The sequence below is a fragment of the Cladosporium halotolerans genome (assembly GCF_011745625.1).
Source record: "Cladosporium halotolerans strain TM138-S3 chromosome Unknown Sca7, whole genome shotgun sequence".
NCBI lineage: Eukaryota > Fungi > Ascomycota > Dothideomycetes > Cladosporiales > Cladosporiaceae > Cladosporium > Cladosporium halotolerans.
Window position 1 is genome coordinate 646,404 of NW_027191458.1, and position 16,588 is coordinate 662,991.

Sequence of the window (16,588 nt, forward strand, 5' to 3'; positions counted from 1 at the left end):
TCGTGAAGTGAGGCCGTGGCTTAAATGCGCTTGATATCCGGCATGCTGTTGTCTTTATTGCGCATTTCCCAAATCGTCTTTTGGCGAAGCATCTGACTCGTTCTCATGATGCTCGTCAGGTTCCGCGGCGGTGCTCTGGTTCACAAGGACAGCATCGCCGGCTTCTCGTTGCGCTTCAGCAAGCCCTCGTTCAGCAGCCACACGCTTTGCCTCTTCTCGTTTGCGCGCAATCTCTGCTTCCTCTTCTTCCGCCAGCTTGCGCTCTTCCTGGGTCAGTTCCTTCATGGTAGGGACTTCCACCTCTTTTGGATCAACGTCTTCGATCCCACTCGGACGCTCTTCATCCACCGGCGTCTGTACAACACTACTATTCCGGCTCCTTCCATCCCTCCCCAACGAACTCCTCGAGCTCACCGTCCGCCGACTCGACACCCTGCTTCCCCCCGATGGCCTCTTCCCCCTCTTCTTCGGCGCCACGCTCCCCGTCTTGCCCGAACTGCTCTCCGTCTCCGGGCCCGACTGCGTATTCCTCCTCTCCAACACCATCGCAAACTCATCATCCAGCGGCACCGCATCGTCCTCCTCGTCCGAGGGGAAAATATCCCCACGGCTACTCAGACTATCCGCGGTCTCCCTGCTCTCCACCGTCCCACTCCGCGTCCTTCCATGCTGTCTCCTACTACTCCTCCCCTCCAACAACCCCTCCGTCTCCCCGCTCCGCCCCTTCCCAGGATGCTCCTGCAAGTCCGCCGCCGAAGGCTGATACCTCACCGCGCGGCCCGCGCCAAACAACCTGCCCAGCAACCCCCCTGCCCCGCCTCCTCCTCCCCCTCCCTCCCCTCCTCCACCATCAAGCACACTCTTCCGCCGCCCATAACTCATCCCCCTCCCCCTCGCCGGCTGCTCCTCGACAGCCACAGTCCCATACCCCCCAACCTCATCCTCCCCCCACCCAAGCAACCCCCCCTCCTCCTCCTCTTCCCAATCATCGTAGAAATCAAAGTTCAGCTCCGCCCTGCCCCTCCCTCCTCCTCCCCTGCCTCGCCGCAGTCTCTCGCGCTGCGGACACGCGGCGTCGATGCACGTCCCCAGGCAGGAGCCGCAGGCGGAGAAAGCGGGGCGGATGTAGCGTTGTGTGAAGATGTAGAGGCCGGACTGCGCGGACTCGTTGGCGGACTCGAGCGTCGCGGAGAGGTCGTTGAGGCGCCGGCGGAAGCGCGGGTCGGTCGTGCGGTACATGCTTGTAGGTTGGTTTTTGAGGTAGGGTGAGGCGAGGTGGAGTGCGCGCGCGCGTGCGCCGGTGGGCGCGGGGTTGGCGTGCTGTGCTGTGCTGGGTGTGCTGGTTGTGAGTGCGCGCCGGCGGTGGTTTTGCGAGGCGGACGTGCGCGCGGGCGCACGGGCGTTGAGGGTGTCGTTCAATGGTGATGGAGATGGAGAGCGAGAGGGCGTGCGCAAGGTTGGGCGCAAGGCTGGGGTCGGGTCGGGCGGTTGTGGAGGGGAGCGGGCGTGGGCTGATTGGAGTCTGGGGAAGCTTCCATGGCTTCCATTGCGCTTCCGTTTCTGCGCTGATCGTGAGAGCTGGTGGCTTGGAAGGGCACGTGATGGGCGGTGGGAGTGAGGTCGGTATTTTTTTTGGTCTGCATACGAAAAGAAGTGAAGTTCATAAGGCAAATCTCAGTGGGTTGTGTCAAGTGAATCGAAAAAAGACGGTTCCATGAAACTCATCGCGCCAATCGATCAAGCTCACAACCACAACACTACCTCATCAACCTCGGAACGTCTTCGAGGACATGGCGCCCAACGGCTATAGGACAACGATCCGATATACAAGAATGACCTAGGTCTAAAATGATGGCGCGAATTACGCAAATTCGCTACGAGTGAGGTTTACTGGGTTATCTTCGCCGGTGATGAGTAGCTGCTGCCGAAACCGGAGGATCATGATTACTTGATCGCCGAACCAGACAGGATCAAGACCTTACCAATGCAACACAAAAGGTACAGTACCTAAGCGAGCCCCATCCATTTTGCTATTGACATCCTGCTAGCTCACATCGAAAGTGCTGTCCAGTGCTGTCTAGGAGGAACTTCAAAGTGCACAGGCTGAATTTGTCTAATCATACCGTACATTTCGAAAGAGGCTTCGTGGCAGGCTGAGACCGAATGGAAAGTCACTCAAGGCTATGTGCTTTCAATCGCTCAGCCGCCCACAGAAGATCGATCCTGGTAGTACGAAAGCCTCGCCGCGCACCTGCCACTCTTAAAACACCCTGGCTCCTCCCGATGACTAGTGTACATCAGCCGTTTCCTCTTTCTCTCGCCGCGCTCCTTTTTCTTCCCATCTCTGTCTTCATCTTTCTCTCGATCAACGTTGACGACCGAGACGCTCTCAATCTCGAGACTCACGACCACGAGCCTCACAGTCTGCAAACTCACGACCAAGGCACTGCCAGTCGTCAAACGTCTGCACCAACATGGGGACCAACGACTCCACCACCAAGAATCACCCAAGCCTGAGTATTACGCCACTCAACGGGCAGGACAACTTCACCCAATGGTGGCGGGAGTTCCGTACCCTCGCTAGAGCCAAAGGTTACTGGGCTCTCTTTACCGGCGAAGAACAGCTGCTCCCTAAGCCCGAACGCAAAGACTACTTCGTCTCGATCAAGGACCGTACTCAGACGGACTCTCAAGAGGTGAACAACGTCGTTGGATCGATCGAAGAATACCGTCTTGACGTCGATTTGTACGAAAAGCAATTGAGACGTGCTGGACTTGCGACCGAGTTGCTGCTTGCTCAGATAAAACCGGCTCTCCGGGGCCTTCTGGCAGATTCTACCAGCCCCAAGGCAACACTCGATCTCGTCAAGGCTCAGCACCACAGGAAAGGTCCGCTGGCACTTCTCGACGCTTATGGTGCCATAGCAGAAGTCTCCCTTTACGATCATGATTACTTGATCGACTACTTCCAAGAGCTCTGCCTCCGCGCCGAAGACATCAAAGACTTAGGAGGTCTGCTCTCGGACGACCAGTTCCAATATCACCTCATCCACGGTCTTACGGAAGATTTCGACGAGTTCGTCAGATTCTTCAAACTGCAGCTGGGTTCCCCGTCAGCTCCTCCAGCTTCCCCCGAGACCACGAAGGCACTCCTGAAGCAGCTTCTGGTGGAGGAGGCAAGCTTCAAGCTGAAGACGCCGATGCCGAACCAGCGTTCATTAAACGGAAAGTGAAAGCCGAATGTACGGTGTTGAAGCATATGCGAGGCATGTCTGAGCCAGTGAACATCCTTGTCAAAATTGCTGATCAGGGAGGTACGGAGAGTAGCTGTCACAACAACATCGGCTTTCAAAAATGCACGGAGCAATCAGCATTCGCTGTGTTTCTCAACGAGGTGGTCGGATATGATGTTTTTTAACCTACGTCGTCATGCTATATTTGAAGGCACCTGCCTATCCCCATAGCAATACAAAGCTTTCCTTGCATACTTGTCATTAGTCTCTTTCCTATTGCACAAACACCGAAGCTCGCAAATACCAAGGCTCAAATGCACTGGATCATCATGGCCACGACCTATACCAAGGCGTGACCTTACTACGACCTCGCCCTGGCCTCTTCCAAAGCTTTGATGATACCCTCTCGGACCTCCTCAACAATTTCAGCCGCAGACTGTTCCTTCGTGACCAACCCTACTCCTGTACCCGCCCACATCGCCGCCCTACCCTTACCACCAACACCATACCCGCCATCCGCCTGCTGACTAGCCTCCGTAAACTGCTTCCGAACATGCTCCATTCCCGCCCCCGTTCTAAAATCCTCCGAACTCTCATTAACAATCCCCCGCCCATCATACCCCTCCGGCCAAACACTCTCCCCCCTCAACTCATCAAACACCATCGTCTTCACAGTCTCCTGCCCCCCATCCTTCGCCGCCAGCACCGCCTCCCTCCAAACCGGATGCAACTTCGTCTCCCGCGCCCCCAAGAACCTCGTCCCCATCACAACCCCTTCCGCCCCCAGCGCCAACCCCGCCGCCGCACCCCTCCCATCCGCCATCCCCCCCGCGCCAACAAGCATCACATCCCCCAACCCCTCCCTCTCCAGCGCACTCCTCACCTCAGGCAAAAGCGCCACCAACCCCGCGCTCCTCGCCAGCCCGTGCCCGCCCGCATCCGCGCCCTGCACACACAGCACGTCCGGCCTCGCTTCTCGCGCAACCCGCACCGCGCTCGCGACATTCCCGACCTGCACCCAGACCATGCTCGCGGGGCTCGCCTGCCTCGCCCTCTCAGCCCAAGCGGCGTAGTCGCCGAGCTCGTTGGCCGCGAAGAGCCAGACGACGGCGGGGCGGTGCTTGCGGACGATTTCGGCCGCGCGGTCGAGGTTCGCGAGGAAGGCGAGGAAGCCGACGCCGATTGGTAGGAGGCCGTCTGATGTCCGGGTTAGCTGGCTGGAAGTTGAGAGGGTTTGCAGTTCGGTTTCGAGCGCGGCGAGGTCGTTGGTTGAGCCGATTTGGCCGAGGCCGCCGGCGCGCTTGACGGCTAGGGCGAGGGGGGCGGTGGCGGAGTTGGCCATCTGAAGATTGTTAGTTTTGTCGATTGGTTGTCAGGATGGGGTGGTTCGGCCCTTACGGGTGCGTTGATGATCAGTGGTGCCTTCGTCCATGGGAGGCGTTTGGCGAGGAGGGACGGCATTTTATTTGTCCGTCTTGGACGATTCGGTCCAAGCTTTTTATCTTCTATTACGGCGTAAATCGGTCTATCTGGATCTTAAGGTAGGGCAGCGTGGTGATGAGATATATATCTTGATCCTAATCGGAGATACGCGGGGACAGGGTCCGCGGACGCACTCCACCTGCAGTAGCACGCAAGCATCGTTTGTTGATCAGATCCGAGGTCCAATTGCTGAGTTTAATTTCACCTCAGCTCTGATCATGAACTCAGCTGACATACGCAAGGATCGAAGATTTGGACGAATGATGTACTCTTGTTGCATGCGAAGAGTCGCACATCTGACTATCGAACTTTGAGGCGGTGAGGGTAGTGCTACGGGGACCTCTGAAGTCTTCATTAAACGATTCTAAACATATGTTCCCGTAGGATTATGCCTCAATCGAAATCTAAAGCTCCATTCCCTCCCCATCATCCTGATCATCGTCGTCGTCGTCAAAATCGTCCATATCCCCCTCCGTATCAAACGCCATCAACTTCTCGCCCTTGCTAACCGTGCCCACCTCAACCACATACCCCGGCGCGACCTCACACTCCGTCAACTTCGTCCTATCATCCTCGCCCTCGCCATCCCCACCCTTCTTCTTCTTCTGCTTCGCCGGCTTCTCGCCCTCCGCCGCGCCCTCCGCAGGCGCCGCCGCAGGCTCCGCGGGCTTCATGCCCTCGATCTTCGCGCGGCGGCCGACGATGCAGCCCGTGAGCTGGACGCCGTCGCCGACGCTGACGCCGTCCATGAGCAGGCAGCGGGTCAGGCGGGCGTTGGCGCCGATTTCGCAGTTGGGCCCGATGATGGTCTCCTTGATGTTGGAGCGCATGCCGAGCTTGACGTTCTCCGCGACGAGGCTGTCTTCGGTGCTGACGCGGGCTTGCATGCCGACGTTGGCGGAGGGGTGCACTTTGTGCTCCTGCGCGAGAGGGTTGTCGGAGGGGTTTTGTTTGGCGAGGTAGAGGGAGGTGTTGAGGAGGGCGGCGGAGGTGTCGATGCGGCGGATGAGAGGGTGGGCGGTGGTAGGGGCGGTTACTGTTGAGGGGAGAGAGGGCTGGACGTAGGCGAGGAAAGGTGGAGGGTTTGTTGGCTGTGAAGGCGGGGTGGCGGTGGTGCGTACTCTGCTGGCGAAGACGGGAAGGTTGCCAGTGGGGTGCGGTGTGTGGTTGGAGGAAGTTGTGGACGACATGGCGGCGATGTCAATCTCCTCTCCTGTGGCCATGTCGTCTTCGTGGATGCTGTCCGAGGCCTTCTGTCCCAGAATGTCGTCCAGCCCAAGCTTTGAACCCAGACCATCCTGCCATGAAGCCTTCGCCCACCAGCCCAGCACATCCTCCGATATCGAATCAAACTTCTCATTCTTCGCAGCGAGCTCTTTGACCCATTTGGGGAAAATGTATACGTGCGCATCCCTGTGCTTTGTCTTGATCTTGACCCTGCCATGTTGCGCGATCAGAGTCTGCCGAATCTTAAGACTCTTGCTGCTATCCTCCTCAATCAAGTCTCTCAATGTGTCCGTCGGCATACTGGTGACCAGTTCCTCGACGTCCGGTCTCAGCGAGCCACTCGGGGCTGGCACGGGAGGCTGTGGGAGCGGCACCGTAGCGATAAAGTCCGTCTCGTCTTTCTTGTGGCTAATTCCCTCCAGACCTTGTGTAGGATAGAATACTCCCATACCGCCCTTGTGGTGGCCAGTCTTCTCCGATACCGTCAACGGGTTGAGAGTGAGCCATTGCTGGACGATCTTGCTACCCTCGACCTCCGAGATCAAATCGCAAGGCAGGATAACGAAGTCGCTTGTGATCGCTTTCTGCACCTCGGGTAGTCGGAGCAACTCGCCAGTACCAGTCGTCTGTGTCAGGTCGGCCGGGGAGAGCACTTCGGGTTTCGGGGTCAGACTCGTGAGGGCAGGGTTGGTTTTGAGTGCGGATTCAAGTGGAGGGGCGGATTCGGGAGGTGTGATCAAGGTGATGTCTGTTCAGAGCTTGCGATCAGCATTCGGTCACAACCATTCAGAGCTTCTTTCCGTGCGCATACCTGTGACTCCCATGCGATAGCACCAGTCAAGCGGGTACCAGACCATAGGGCGATTCGCTATGGGAATGAGCGCTTTGGGCAAATCCTTCGGCGAAGATGTGAATGTGTTCAGCGAAACACCAGGTCCGCATAGAATGAAGGCCTGCAGGCCCGGCGAGGGCTGGGTTGCGTGAGGCATTGTGTATAGTCGCGAGGGGTCTCAAAGTGCGCGTAGGCGCGCGGATGTCGGTTCGCTCTGCGCCTCTATGCGCGAATGCGTTGTTGTATTTGTTGCTTTCTTCTGGCGAAAGTTTCGATTAGAGCTTCTTCGAGGTCCTCGGTTGGAGTGCTGGAGATGGGTTGTTTGGTGGCAGATCACTGCGTCAAGCCATGACTCTTTTTTCTGGAGACCGCTGCGAGATGTTGCCCCGCGCTGCGTTGGCGTCGGCTGGTGGGAGCATCCATCCAGACGAAAGGCAATGCACGACGATCGCATATTCACATCTTTTCGTCTCCAATCATCCGTATGTCGGTGCCTCGATTCGACTGATTGACAGGGAGTCCGTGACATGTTGCGAGATACCTATGTTGCGCATGGACATTACTTGTAGGCCGACGTGTTGAGCTTGCTCGATTATAGCGTTTTTGACAATTGATCTCTTCGCGAAAAGGTCAATCATTGGCATAATGTCCAAAGGTATGTTACCACATGGCATAAAATTGGGACAAAAAGGCCTTTCAACATTTCGAAACCCAAAAGACCGGTTCTCATGCGACCTGTAACAACGACGAAAAGTTGTTGACCGTCGACTCAGGGATAGGAGGGTTAGGGTTGGGGTTGACCAGGCGGTAGCAAAATCCGCAAGTACAAGCGCGAACGGACAAAAGGATGCAATAGGATACAGCAGGTGTACTGATGAAGAATTGAAATGGTACTTAGATCTCATGGATATCACGTTCACCTGGCCCTAACAGCCAACCCAACAGCCCCAGTGTCAAACAGTTCGACCAATCCACTTCCCACGCACTCTGCTAGTACGCAGTCGAACTTCATGCCATAAAACTCCTTCCACCTCTTCGTCTTACCAGGTAGAACACCACCCCACTCTCCACGCTCCCTCTTTAGCCTATTGATAGGGTCGTTCGGCGTATTGCCTTCCCACTTCTCCCTCAAGATCTCCATCGTTGCCTCTTTATGTCGGGGTGATATCGACTTGAGAATGTGAAGTAGGTGTTGTCGCGCGGCAACTAGAAGCTTGAGATAAATGCCAGTGCCGGGAAGGGCGAAGGTCATCTCGCGCTCTTTGCCTCTGATCAAGTCGGAGGGCCGCTTGTCTCTGGTGGCGAGCGTGCTGCCGCTTCCACCAGAGTCGTGGACGGCGCCTGCGCCACCGATGGCTGCCAGAGTACCTGTTGCTGCTCTGGAGCCTGCAGAAGAGACCGTCGAAAGAGAGTTGGATGAGCCCGGTGGCATGAAAAGATCTCCAAGTGACGCAGAAAGCGCCGCGGGAGATGTGAGGAAGCCGGCGTTGACCAAGTCGCGCTCCTCGGCATCTGACAGCGAGCTCACAGGTGTGGTGGGAGAAGTGCGATGCGCCGACAATAGACAGGTATATTTCTGCTTCACGCCATCGTCTAATGCCTCCTCGTCTCTGAGGTGCCGCACCCACTCCTCGACCAGGACCACACCATCACCCACTGCAGCGCCTCCCCTCCCCCTCCCAGGCACAGTCACCTTCCTCACCTTGCCTTCTGCGATCAGTTTCGCAAGCTCCCTCTCGGTCTGTGTACTGCTGCGACTGATCGCGTGAAGATGCGCCAGAGTCACGATTGGCGGGAGAGCCTTGCGAAACCTCAAGACTTCTGAGATGCGCTCGCTGTTCATCCCAGCGGCGCGCTCCGGCACATCGTCGAAGGCGCGCGCCTGGATGTGTCGCATCAGACTGATGACATCTCGGGGCGTGCTGCTGCTCGCCAGAGTCGCCACCAAGCCAGTGTCTTCGAGCCGTTGTTCTTTGTCTGCGCCACGTGAGGCGGGCTTGCTGCGCTGCGCGTTCGCAAACGGCGAAGAGGATTTGCGCCGGATCAGAGGGTTCGTCGATTTGGGCATGGTGGCGTTGAAGGTGGAGCTCAAAACACGGTACACTCTCTGCCCTTGCCCTCCATGCAGAGCCGAGGTGTGGTTAGGTGCTGTATTGCTGACAGTGTGGAAAAGGGCCCGAGACGGACATGCTGCAGCCTGCAGTGCGAGGCTGAGATAATCGGCTCAGGGTCTCGTCGCCGCTAGACGCGAACGGCCATACATTGACCACCGGACAGAGCGAGGACACTGGTGTGTTGGTGTGTGTATTTGACAAGTGCTCAATCGCGTCGCGTCCGTGCCATCTCAATTGCTGCCAGACCCGAGCCCACGGGCGCCGCCCGGCTCTCCGGGCGATCTTCCGGTGGCAGACGCTCACTCTCTCCCAGCCGCCTGGCCAGCCGCACGTGAAAGCACGCGACGTCATCGCCTGCATGCGCGTCGGCAGAGCGCAAGAAACGCCTGGTACAGGAGGTTACAGAGCTAGTTACAGCTCGCCGCGCCACCCAACGTGCATGCTGCGCTGATCCCGCCCCCAGCTCAGCCATTGCAGCTGTAGTAGCACGACTGCTGCCCCATCGCCGCCGACCCCGTCTATCAGTACAGGTGTGTCTGCCCGTTGTCTCGCTCATCCTGCCATGCTCTGCGCCAGCACCATCGCCGCCGCCGCCTCCCGATACCGCGTCGCCCACATGCAATGACCGACTGGCTGACTCCTCCAAGCTCGCCCGTCACACCCACGCGCCTCACCCTCCCCATCACTCCGCGTCGCAAGGTCTTCCCCATCAACCCGCCCGGCTACGTGAGCCCGACCATGGCCATCAACAGCGACCCGGCCGACCCGGCCGTGCGCGAAGAGAACCACCTGCCTCCCAAGAGCTACGCCGACGCCGCCGAGGAAGCGCTCCAGCACGATGACGACGACGTGTTCGACGAGGCCGCGATTAAGGAGACGCCGCCGCCGAGCAGTGGTCCGCGCAACCATGGGGAGCCTCGGCCGCTTGGCGAGGTGATCGAAGAGGACGAGATGTCGCTACCGCCCAATAGCCCGACCCTGCGCCATGTCGTCGGTAGGCTGGAGAGGAATGGAAGCAATGGCCACAGCTACGCGGGTGCCGTGAAAGAGACCGAGCCGACATCACCGCACGTCGACGAGCAGAACGGGACCAGTTATGGCGACGCGAAGAAAGAATCGCAGTCGACTGCCACTCCAGGCGAAGATGCCCAGAATGGCCACAGCTATGCCGACGCAGTGAAAGATGAGGAGCCCACTTCTCCGCATGTCGACGAGCAGAATGGATCCAGCCTTGTCGACGCGAAGAAAAAATCTCAACCGACTACCGCTCCTAGCGAAGATGTCCAAAATGGTCATAGCTACGCTGACGCAGTGAAAGACGAGGAGCCCACTTCTCCGCATGTCGACGAGCAGAATGGAGATCTCATCAATGGCGGCGCTGCTTCCAAGGACGACGCGCCTACAAGCTACAGCGGCGTCGGCAGTGATGACACTCCTCGCTCGCCAACCCCGAAGAAAGCTCACAAGCGCGTCTCATCGCGCTCCCTCAATGGGACCGCCAGCAAGCAGGCCCAGCAGGCGAAGAACGACGGCGTGATGGAATATCAGCGCGAGTGGCAGAAGGGCTACCAACCAAATGCTGCTGAAAACGGCAACGGAATCGGAATTGTTTTTGAGGAGAAGTATAGGAGCAAATCTGGACAAAACCTCGTCACGGCGCAGGCTAAGGACCAATTCGAGAACGCCAGCCTGCAACAGCGAGAAAACAAGGACATCACTACCGAGCCGGATGCGAAGCCTAGACGCCAGAGACAGAATAGCGAGCTGGTCTCGGGTCGTCGTGCTGGCGCCGGCTGGTCTCAATCTGCGATTCGCTGGGCTCCTTTGAACGTTCCTCTGCAGCGTCGTCTACAAACCCTGATGGTTCTGGTTCACACACTCTCCATTGCTGGCGGTCTGGCACTGTTCTTCCTCTTGTGCACAATCCCGCTTCTGTGGCCGATCCTTCTCCCCTACCTAATCTACGTTTTGCTCTCAAATGCTGGCACATCAGGTGAACTTAGCCATCGTTCAGAGTGGCTGCGACACAGCCGCATCTGGTCGCTCTTCGCCTCCTATTTCCCCGCCCGACTTCACAGAACGGTGCCACTGGAGCCCACCCGGAAATACATCTTCGGCTACCACCCGCACGGCATCATCTCCCACGGCGCCTTCGCCGCCTTCGCCACTGAAGCCCTCGGATTCAGCCAACTCTTCCCGGGCATCACCAACACCCTCCTCACCCTCGACTCCAACTTCCGCATCCCGCTCTACCGCGACTACGCCCTGCGCATGGGCCTCGCGTCCGTCTCGCGCGAAAGCTGCGAGAACATTCTCTCCAAGGGCGGCCGCAACGGCGAGGGCATGGGCCGCGCCATCACGATCGTCGTGGGCGGCGCGCGCGAGTCCCTCGACGCCAAGCCGGGCTCGCTCAAGCTCGTTCTCAAGAAGCGCAAGGGTTTCGTCAAGCTCGCGATCCGACAGGGCGCCGACCTGGTGCCTGTGATCGCGTTCGGCGAGAACGATTTGTACGACCAGTTCGACTCGAACAGCCACCCTTACGTGCACAAGGCGCAGCTGCTCGTCAAGAAGTTCGCGGGCTTTACTGTGCCTCTGTTCCACGCTCGTGGTAAGTTCAGACTCCCCTTTCAACCTATTCATACACAGACCCGCTGACAGGAATAACAGGTGTTTTCAACTACGACGTCGGCCTCATGCCCTACCGTCGCCCCGTTAACATCGTCGTCGGCCAGCCCATCCCCATCCAGCAAATGAAGAACCCTGATCCCGCGTACGTCGAAAAGATCCACGAGCAGTACATGGACGAGCTCGTGCGCACGTGGGACGAGTGGAAGGATACGTTCGCTCGAACGCGGTTGAGTGAGATGGAGATCCTGGAATGATCGTCCTTTTCGTCCGGGCACTCGTTTCTCGTTTCTTTCCTTTTCGGCCGGGATGATGATAACGATGGGTGGTTGGGCGGTCTGGAATCCAGTTTCGGACCGGGACCGGTCGTGAATTGCGTATGCAGCGTCATGGCTCGCTGATCGTGTTGTTGAATCATTATGCAAAATTGGGCCGGCATGGCTTGTACAGTACTTTGCGCACCAGTGATACCTTACGGCTGTGGCGAGGGGCATTTGAGGCCTTAATGTATTGTCCATTTGATTGACACCTTCGACGAATTCCGGGTTGACCCGTCCTTCTTGCTCATCATCACGTACCTTCTTCGACTATGTCTTCAGCCATCTTGACAATGATGATTGAGCGAGCATTTGAGAGAAATGAAGACAATTGCGGAGAGCAAGGCTCTCGATCGATCCTTGTTGACATTCTGACGCTGTCCAACCGAAGCACTGATCATTGGGTTGAAATCGTAGCAACACGGCCTCGATCATTTCAAGCGTTGGCGTTGGTCGTTCAATGGACATCGATCCATTGATGCTCCAATCGAACCCAACGCGCATCGTTCGCCCAATCCGTTCGTCGATATTGACAAGACACTAGCGTCGTCTCCATTCTAGCCAACGAGAGAGCAGCCCGGAGATGAATTCTTTTTGTCGGTTGAACTCGACGCGCATCGTGCTGGAGTACTGGATGTAAGAATGAATAGTGAGCTGACCTGAGCAAAAAATTAGCGCCGTCTTGGATTAGGACAATCATAGAGCGGGATTTTGACTCGAGGTGGGGACCGTAAGTCGAATGGGACGCGTGTGGGATTTTCTTGAAGCAAAAACACAGACGACAGGTGCCGTTGCGTTTGTTTCTGAGTGAGTATCTCGGTGAACCATGTATCTGCAGGTCTTGAAGATGTCGTCAGCGCCCGGAGACGATTTGTCAATATCTTCTCGAAGTACGGATGGCTTCTGGCCTGTCTATCTTCTATCTAACCTGCCTCTCAGCATCTATTCATCTCCCCATTCAACTTGTCATCTTTCCAATATCTCGTTGACCTACAGGACGATAGATCCATTCCCTACATCTCCTCGTCGCCTCATCGCGACGCATCAGAGCATTGCTCCTCGAATTGACGGAGCCCCACGACGAAGACCCGTGGATGGCGAAGTCAAGTCGCCAGCCAGCCGGCGACTACCTATCCATTCCGATCAACGCTGTCTCCACACATCCAGAGACAAAGTATGCCAGACTCGTCACGTCAGAGCACGAACACGACACAGCCGCGACAGCGTGCACTCTCCCACCTCAGGAAAAAAGCCGATCGCACGCTCAACACATAAACATCTTCGTCGTGCTCACGTTCAACCGACTCCACTTCCTCCCCAGCACGAGCGCGAGCGCAAACTGCACCGGCCAGTAGACGTGGTACAGCCACCACGCGGGCCAGGGGTCCCAGAGCTCGAACGTGCCGTCTTTCCAGAACAGCAGGTGGTCGACGAACGTGGACACGTTCTCCGACGCTTCCGACAGATTCGACCCGGAGCCCGTGAGCAGGCGGAGCAGCGGCAGCAGGAGCAGCTCGACGAGGTCGTGCCCGGCCCAGTAGTACTTCTTCGTCGGGGCGGCGGGGAAGATGGGCTGCTTGGCGAGGCCGTTCGTGAGGCCGTTCTTGCTGGCGCGCTCGAGCTGGGAGCGGGAGGAGGGCTCGCCCAGGACCTCGAGATAGGCGTCGGCCATCTCGGGCGTGTCGTTGAAGAGCGCGACGGCCGTGTGCGCGCGCGGGTTGCACTCGATGGGGTGCAGGCGGACGCTGCGCGTGGGGTCCTTGAGGCCGGCTTCGGCCTCGCTCATCTCCACGAGGAAGTCGAAGCTCAGGTGGCCGGTGAACGAGTCGCCGGCGGCGGCGGCGAGCTCCTGCGTGAAGCGCAGCATGCTCTGCGAGAGGCCGGAGTTCGCGGGCAGGGCCTCGTAGTGCATGAGGAGCTCGGCGGAGGGGCAGGCGACGAAGACTTTGACCTCGCCGCGGATGACGAGCGCGTGCGTGCAGTATTCTGGGCCGGCGATGTACTGCTGCAGGATCCAGGGGCGGTCTTCGGAGATGGGCAGGCGGGAGATGTGGGCTTTTGTGGCGGCGGGGGTGTCGAAGGGGAGGAGGGTCATGTCGGCGCGGACGGAGTCGTCAGTGCCGATGTATTTCATGATGTACTTCATGCCTGCTCGCTTGCCCTTCTCTGCTGTCGCTTCGTCGAGCATCTTGAGAGCTGCTGCTTTAGAGGTGATCGTGTGCGTGTCCGGAGTAGGCAGGCCGATGCTCTTGGTGTACTCGATGAAGGAATGCTTCTCGTGTAGCTTCTTCGTATTCGTAACGTCAAACTGAATCGCCTTGCACTTTGTCACCAGCTCCACCATCTCTTTAGCCTCGCCGTCCTCAATGGCAGATGCAACGCCCGAGCACGACACCCAAATGTCCACGTTCTCCTTGCGGATGATATCCAAGATGCTCTGTGTGTACTTTGCGCTGCCATCTGCGCCAGGTTTCTCCAGGCGGTGGAAGGCCTTAAGAGCTTTGGACGTTCGTCCACAGGATACGGGTAGCAGAAGAGGCTCAAAATCAGCTCCAATGACAGTGTGACCAGCCGCGAAAAAGTTGCGTGCCAGTGCAAGGCCCTTGGTCATGCCGACGCCGGTGACAAGAATCGTCTTGGTCGGACGAATAGGCGTATAAGGAGAGCGAATGGCACGGCGGTGCTTCTCGGCCCATGACTTTTTGAACAGCCCGACAAACACGCTGGCGCCTAAGATAAATGTATCCAGAGGGAGAAAGACGAAGCTGAGGAGGAGCAGGGCGGCATTCTGGGCAGCGTGTGCCAGCCGAGAAGAGGATGCGTCCAGCATGCCGGCAGGGCGAGCGGCGCGACTGCTTCAGTCGAGATGTAACTGTGAATCTATAATATGAAAGAAGAAGAATTACAAGAGAAGTTTGCTGTAGGCACGGGTTGAGTGGGCACGGGTAGTGTCGGTCGGCCAGTCAGTGGCCGATTGTATGAGGTTACGTCATGATTGGCACGCATTCTTGGAGCATTGATAGGCTGGGGAGGCTGACGGGCGCAAACTGGACTGCTGGGGCGGTATTCGCACCGGTAGATATGCTGGTGGGGGTGTGTTGCAGCAGGGTGGCACAGGGAGACTGCACGACACAGGGAGTGTGATAGAGAACGGAGGACGGGGCTGCGAGCCGGAGTTGCTGGTGCTCGCTGAGTTCGGCGTCTGCCTCCGGCGCAGCTGACAGGAGCGCTCGCGAGATCACAGCGCGGCGAGACTCAGCCTGCTGGGAAGCAGGTGTTTCGCAAACATCGTCTATCCAATTTTGTACCTTGCGCGAGGCACTCCGCTATCTTCCTCGTGAAGCCGTCTGGCAACCGATTCTACCGCGTTTCTGGTCGCACGTGCACGGCGCGTCGACCGCGGCCTGACCGCTCTTCTGCTCCCATCCATCAACCCTCCGCAAAAGCGCCCACCGCCACGGTACTTATGATTCCTCGCCGACGCAACGTGTGATCTCAACGCCATCCTGTCTCGAATGTCAGCCGCCTTGTCCTCAACTACCCACATCCGGCAAATGCGACTTACCGGCACGCCGGTTGGCTCGAAGCTGTTGACCAGCTCGCTCTTGTAGATCAAGTTCGGGTTGCCTTGGGACAGGTGGAGCTGCTCCTGTCCTTGTCTCTTTGCGTACTGACCAGCAGTCTTGTCCGCGAATCGTGCATCGGGGCCGGACTCTCCGTTTGATTTCGTGATCGCCTCGCGCTTCTCCGCCACGCTGCTCCTGACGTACTCCAGGTAGGGCGGGTTGCCGGGCTTGATCACATTGTCCGCTGCCAGCACGCTGCCCGGTGTGACCAGCTTCAGCTCCTCGCAGAGCTTCAAGTCAGTCTTGTACGCAGGCTTGTAGTGGTCAAGGAACATCAGGTCGATGTGCTTCAGGGTTCCGGAGTCGTACAGACGCTTGATCGAGGCGTCGCTCGAGCCAATCTCAACCTTGACAACATCACTCAGGCCTGCGAGAGAAACGAGAGCAATGATGACCGCGCCGAACACGGGATCGCGCTCCAGACTCCAGAAGCGCTTGCCACCGGCCTTGCGCACGGCGTTGCCAAAAAGGATGCAGGAGTAACCGATGTACCCACCGAGTTCGACCTACCTTTTCCATCAGCCAAAGGGCGCGGCTGCGAGGGTTTCTACAGGGCAGCTGACCATGGTTTGCGGCTTGACCTCTGCGATCAGATTGCTGACGATCTTGCCCTTGTCTTCGCCGACGTTCATCAGATACTTCTGTGTGCGACCATACTCGTCGATGGCGGCCAGCACCTTCTCTGGCGAGCCGCGGATCTCGTCGATGTCAGGCTTGTCGTAGATGAAGCGAAGGAGCTCGGTCTCGCGGCCGTCGTCGAAGAAGACGTCCTCCTGGGAGGCGTAGGCCTTGGACTCGTCGAATTGCGACATTGCGTGTCAATTGCTGGAATATTGTCTTGACGGATATACGCTGGGAAGCTCAATTCGTCCTCAAGATACAGAGGTTGGGCAAGAGAGGCAGTAGAAAATTTTGGCAAGGACACGAGCGACGGCAGCACCAGCTGGACATTTTGCACGCGATCGGCATCTGTCAACAACCACACGACCGCATCGTCACGGCCGAGCGCGGCGTGGGCTCGCCGACAGCTGCCTCCGCAGCTCGTTGCTTCGTTGCGACACGGCGGGGCAAGGTGGGGCACAAAAGCAGAGGCAAGCCTGCAAGCCCGCAGCGCGCACGAAATCCGCGGCGT

The 16,588-nt window shown here is 58.0% G+C and overlaps 7 protein-coding genes across 7 annotated transcripts; 1 reads left to right on the top strand and 6 right to left on the bottom strand.

Moving 5' to 3' along the window:
- Positions 1–54: 54 nt before the first annotated feature.
- On the bottom strand, positions 55–1,239 carry WHR41_02985 (uncharacterized protein; the record flags this gene model as incomplete). Its single annotated transcript, XM_069371591.1, has 1 exon — positions 55–1,239. One exon carries the CDS (start codon positions 1,237–1,239, stop codon positions 55–57), a length of 1,185 nt encoding a protein of 394 aa, XP_069231378.1.
- Positions 1,240–3,594: 2,355 nt separating this feature from the next.
- WHR41_02986 (uncharacterized protein) lies at positions 3,595–4,694 on the bottom strand (the record flags this gene model as incomplete). The annotated part of the gene is made up of 2 exons (XM_069371592.1): positions 3,595–4,575; positions 4,632–4,694. 2 exons carry the CDS (start codon positions 4,692–4,694, stop codon positions 3,595–3,597), a joined length of 1,044 nt encoding a protein of 347 aa, XP_069231381.1.
- Positions 4,695–5,119: 425 nt separating this feature from the next.
- On the bottom strand, positions 5,120–7,119 carry WHR41_02987 (uncharacterized protein; the record flags this gene model as incomplete). Its single annotated transcript, XM_069371593.1, has 2 exons — positions 6,754–7,119; positions 5,120–6,690 (listed from the first exon to the last, which is right to left on the bottom strand). Exons 1-2 carry the CDS (start codon positions 6,929–6,931, stop codon positions 5,120–5,122), a joined length of 1,749 nt encoding a protein of 582 aa, XP_069231380.1. The 5' UTR covers positions 6,932–7,119.
- Positions 7,120–7,690: 571 nt separating this feature from the next.
- WHR41_02988 (uncharacterized protein) lies at positions 7,691–8,842 on the bottom strand (the record flags this gene model as incomplete). Its single annotated transcript, XM_069371594.1, has 1 exon — positions 7,691–8,842. The coding sequence occupies one exon, from the start codon at positions 8,840–8,842 to the stop codon at positions 7,691–7,693; it is 1,152 nt and encodes a 383-aa protein (XP_069231386.1).
- Positions 8,843–9,509: 667 nt separating this feature from the next.
- Positions 9,510–12,080, top strand: WHR41_02989 (uncharacterized protein; the record flags this gene model as incomplete). The annotated part of the gene is made up of 2 exons (XM_069371595.1): positions 9,510–11,496; positions 11,556–12,080. The coding sequence occupies 2 exons, from the start codon at positions 9,510–9,512 to the stop codon at positions 11,768–11,770; spliced, it is 2,202 nt and encodes a 733-aa protein (XP_069231385.1). The 3' UTR covers positions 11,771–12,080.
- Positions 12,081–13,094: 1,014 nt separating this feature from the next.
- WHR41_02990 (uncharacterized protein) lies at positions 13,095–14,660 on the bottom strand (the record flags this gene model as incomplete). Its single annotated transcript, XM_069371596.1, has 1 exon — positions 13,095–14,660. One exon carries the CDS (start codon positions 14,658–14,660, stop codon positions 13,095–13,097), a length of 1,566 nt encoding a protein of 521 aa, XP_069231590.1.
- A 293-nt stretch (positions 14,661–14,953) lies between these two features.
- On the bottom strand, positions 14,954–16,431 carry WHR41_02991 (uncharacterized protein). Its single transcript, XM_069371597.1, has 3 exons — positions 16,020–16,431; positions 15,396–15,962; positions 14,954–15,336 (listed from the first exon to the last, which is right to left on the bottom strand). Exons 1-3 carry the CDS (start codon positions 16,266–16,268, stop codon positions 15,295–15,297), a joined length of 858 nt encoding a protein of 285 aa, XP_069231591.1. The 5' UTR covers positions 16,269–16,431; the 3' UTR covers positions 14,954–15,294.
- Positions 16,432–16,588: the final 157 nt, after the last annotated feature.